The sequence below is a fragment of the Epinephelus moara genome, chromosome 5 (genome assembly GCF_006386435.1).
Source record: "Epinephelus moara isolate mb chromosome 5, YSFRI_EMoa_1.0, whole genome shotgun sequence".
Classification (NCBI taxonomy): domain Eukaryota; kingdom Metazoa; phylum Chordata; class Actinopteri; order Perciformes; family Serranidae; genus Epinephelus; species Epinephelus moara.
Window position 1 is genome coordinate 4,912,280 of NC_065510.1, and position 4,268 is coordinate 4,916,547.

Consider the following 4,268-nt stretch of genomic DNA (forward strand, 5'->3'; position numbering starts at 1 on the left):
ATTACACTACAGCTACACTTCAGTTACACTACAGCTACAAATCAATTACACAACAGCTACACTTCAGGTATTCTTCAATTACACTACAGCTACACTTCAATTACACTACAGCTACACTTCAGCTACACTACAGCTACACTTCAGGTACACTTTAATTACACTACAGCTTCACTGCAATTACTCTACAGCTACACTTCAGGTACACTTCAATTACACTACAGCTACACTTCAGTTACACTACAGCTACACTTCAGCTACACTTCAGTTACACAACAGCTACACTTCAGCTGCACTTCAATTACACTACAGCTACACTTCAGCTACACTTCAATTACACAACAGCTACAATTCAGCTACTCTTCAATTACACTACAGCTACACTTCAATTACACTTCAATTAAACTACAGCTACACTTCAATTACACTACAGCTACACTTCAATTACACTTCAATAACACTACAGCTACACTTCAATTACACTACAGCTACACTTCAATTGCACTTCAATTACACTACAGCTACACTTCATTTACACTTCAATTACACTACAGCTACACTTCAGCTACACTTAAATTACACTACTGCTATACTTCAGCTACATTTCAATTACACCACAGCTACACTTCAGTTACACTACAGCTACACTTCAATTACACTTCAATTACACTACAGGTACACTTCAGCTACATTTCAATTATACTACAGCTACACCTCAGCTACACTTCAATTACACTACAGCTACACTTCAGCTACTTTACAGCTACACTTCGGCTACACTTCACACTTGACTCAGTATGTTTTCAGTTTTACTAACATTTTAATTGACAATAATTTCTCTTTCACCACATTTCCAATTCTTTTGAGCACTTTGATTTCAGCTTCCACTTTCACTTCTCTCAGTGTTTTAGCTACAACTTAAAGAGTGTTGACTGTGACTACCACACAAAAATATGAAAAAGCTGTTCAGTTTAAATAAAACAGCTGTTGACACAGATTCAATCGGATTCAGCTGGTTTGAGGTGTTCACATTATTTTGTCCATAGGTCAGCGTCACTCTTGAGCTCAAATGTGAACTGTCTCCCGCAGGGTGAACAGCTCATACGAGGCTCTGACTGGAGGTTCGAGTATCGAGGGTTTTGAGGATTTCACCGGAGGAATCTCAGAGAGCTACGACCTGAACAAAGCTCCGCCCTTCCTGTTTAACATCATGAGGAAGGCTCTGAAACTCGGCTCACTGCTCGGCTGCTCCATCAACGTAAAAACACTCACACACTCTAACACAGACGCATTTAAAAACTACTGGAGAATTACATGAGACTTCACATCCCTGTTTGACATTGCAGCTGTTGGTTAGAGTTAAAGGGACACTAAATCAGTGGTACCTGACAACATGTGTTCACAAACACGTCCCGCCCTGCCGTCTGCACATCGATGATTTGTCTCATTTTACTTCATCACAGCTGGATAACAGCTGAGCTCAGTGTCAGCTTATAGTTCAACATTTTAGCTCGTTTAGCTTATTAGCCTGTTAGCATTTTAATTTGTTAACTCATTTACCTAATGAATGAGTGATGTGAGTATCTGAGATACAGACATGTAAACACATTTACTGCTGTGCTTCCATGTTTGTCAGATTTCCAGCTCATATGAGACAGAGGCCATCACCCGTCAGAAGCTGGTCAAAGGTCACGCCTACTCCATCACTGCTGCACGGCAGGTGAGGCATGCTGGGAAATAATAATAATAATAATATTGATGCATTTTCTTTATAGGCGCCTTTTAAAGCGTTCATGGACACCTGACAAGACAGTAATGTATTCATAGATCATAAGGTCAAAGAATTCAGTAATATACACTGAACAAAAATATAAACACAACACTTTTGTTTTTGCTCCCATTTTTCATGAGCTGAACTCAAAGATCTAAAACATTTTCTATATACACAAAAGACCATTACTCTGAGGTGTAAGTGACGGGCGAAGACGATTAATATTTCGTAGATGAAAGTCTGCAGACTGAGTAACATTACTGATGTGGACCTCAAAGAACAATAAACTGTCCAGAGTGACACCCAGACTCTTAATCTGAGGGGAGGACAGACGTTGTGTCAGTGGTCACAGAGAAACTATGTGGTTTAGCCAGAGCAGATGTAGTACCTACAGGGAGAACCTCAGTTTTATCACTGTTAAGTTTGACTGTGTAATTCACAGGAAGAGGAACAGAAAGCTGCGGAATTTTACAGAAGCACCTGAACACACCAGGGGGCGTAATCGCAGAGCTTCCTCGTACACAGAGGTGTTACTTTCCAAGACAGCTCTCAGATCTGAGACATTTCCTAAAGATCAAAGTTAATCATCAAACATCTTCAGAGAGCTCTGCAGGTGAAAAACTGTCAGGACAAGAGAAATGGTGAAAACACAAACAGTAGGGAGAAATATTCTCCAAACTCTGGATGACAGTGAGGAAATTAAATAGATTAGATGTTTATGGTGATGTCATCAGAGGTGAGCTCACATCTTCCACCTGACACAAAAAGACAGAACGTCAGACATGAACGTGAGTTGAGTCTGTCCCTGCCTTCCATCAGTAAACAATAGTCCCTTGTGCTTCCGGTTTGGGAGAGGACGCTGGCGCGTTTGGCTGCCGCTTCTGCTGGAAACTATCATTTTGCTAGTTTTTCCTTACTTGCTTCTGGTGGTTCCTGGTGCTGCCTCAGTTCTGGACCATACCCTATTCTGGTCACTGCCTGTCGCGGCGTGGTTTTCCTGCTGCAACGTCATGTAGCCTCCTCTACCGCTACCTTCCAACTGACCATGGTTCTCCGGTACACGTCCTCACAGCTCCTCCGGTTCAACCACCATACACTTCCCTCAACGGACATCACCACAACGCTCATACATAGCAGATGTAAACTCATTGGTTGATGAGTTCTTATTAGGATTTAATAGGTATGATAGATAGGATTTATATTGTAATCACCACAAATGAATGTGACCTTATGCTCGGTTCTTGCAAACAAACCCTCCAATATTTCTCTAAATGTATCAACATTGGAGCTGTGAGCTCTATAAACACAGCTCACAATAATATTTTTCTGTCTTTCCATGTTGATTTCAACGGTAATGCATTCACACACATCATCAATAGCCTTAGTCATGCTCTCTACAATCTTATATTTTAAGGTTTTATCTATATAGATAGCCGTCCCTCCTCCCGCTTTATTTCTTCTGTTCATGAATTTAAAGTCATACCCATCCAGCTCAAAATCTACCTCTTCTCTGCGCTCAGCCAGGTTTCTTAAATTGCAACTACACTAAAAGGTGTTTTGAACTGACTCAAATAATCTGTAATGTTATGAAAGTTAGCGTAAAGACTTCTACTATTGAAGTGGATGATTGATATGCCATTGTCTAGTTTTATATCTGTTTTAAATTGATCTTCACGACAGTAACAGCAGTTATTGTTAACATTCATAAAAAAGTTACTCTCAGGGTCAATGTCTAAATCCTGATCCTGCATATAGGAAACTGAGAGACCCGATTTCTCCCTTCCACCCTTTTGTCATCACTCACATATCTACACACACACACACACACACACACNTATAGGAAACTGAGAGACCCGATTTCTCCCTTCCACCCTGATGACATCACTCACATATCTACACACACACACACACACACACACACACACACACACACGCCCAACCATGAAAACCAACACCACCCTCTGCAAGCAATTTTACAAATAATAATAATAAGCACATACCCCCAAAACAAGACAGGACAAACAAAGGAAAAAGTAAATAAATAGGTATATGTCCATTCACAAAATAACCAAATAATAAAAGGAAAAAATAAGTAACTGTCCACATGCAGGCTACCAGTCCCATTACTATGCATGCAAAGGAGAGAATTTCATGCATTGCTAAAAAAAAAGAGTCCCCTGCAGAAATCCATGTGATCCTAGACTGTTCCAACAATAAACATATAAGAGCATAAGAGATTCCTTCCCGCAATCCGATTAAAGTCAAACGTAGATCAGGAGCCAGAGCCTTCAGCTATCAGGCTCCTCTCCTGTGGAATCATCTTCCTGTTACGGTCCGGGAGGCAGACACCGTCTCCACATTTAAGACTAGACTTAAGACTTTCCTCTTTGATAAAGCTTATAGTTAGGGCTGGCTCAGGCTTGCCCTGTACCAGCCCCTAGTTAGGCTGACTTAGGCCTAGTCTGCCGGAGGACCCCCCTATAATACACCGGGCACCTTC

The 4,268-nt window shown here is 41.0% G+C and overlaps 1 protein-coding gene across 1 annotated transcript in view; it reads left to right on the forward strand.

Moving 5' to 3' along the window:
- capn8 (calpain 8) overlaps positions 1 to 4,268 on the forward strand; it is a 23,447-nt gene that overhangs the window by 12,458 nt on the left and 6,721 nt on the right. Inside the window, exons 5-6 of the mRNA XM_050044954.1 lie at positions 1,087 to 1,255; positions 1,634 to 1,717. Of these exons, the coding sequence (XP_049900911.1) occupies positions 1,087 to 1,255; positions 1,634 to 1,717 (253 nt within the window). The remainder of the gene's footprint in view (positions 1 to 1,086; positions 1,256 to 1,633; positions 1,718 to 4,268) is intronic.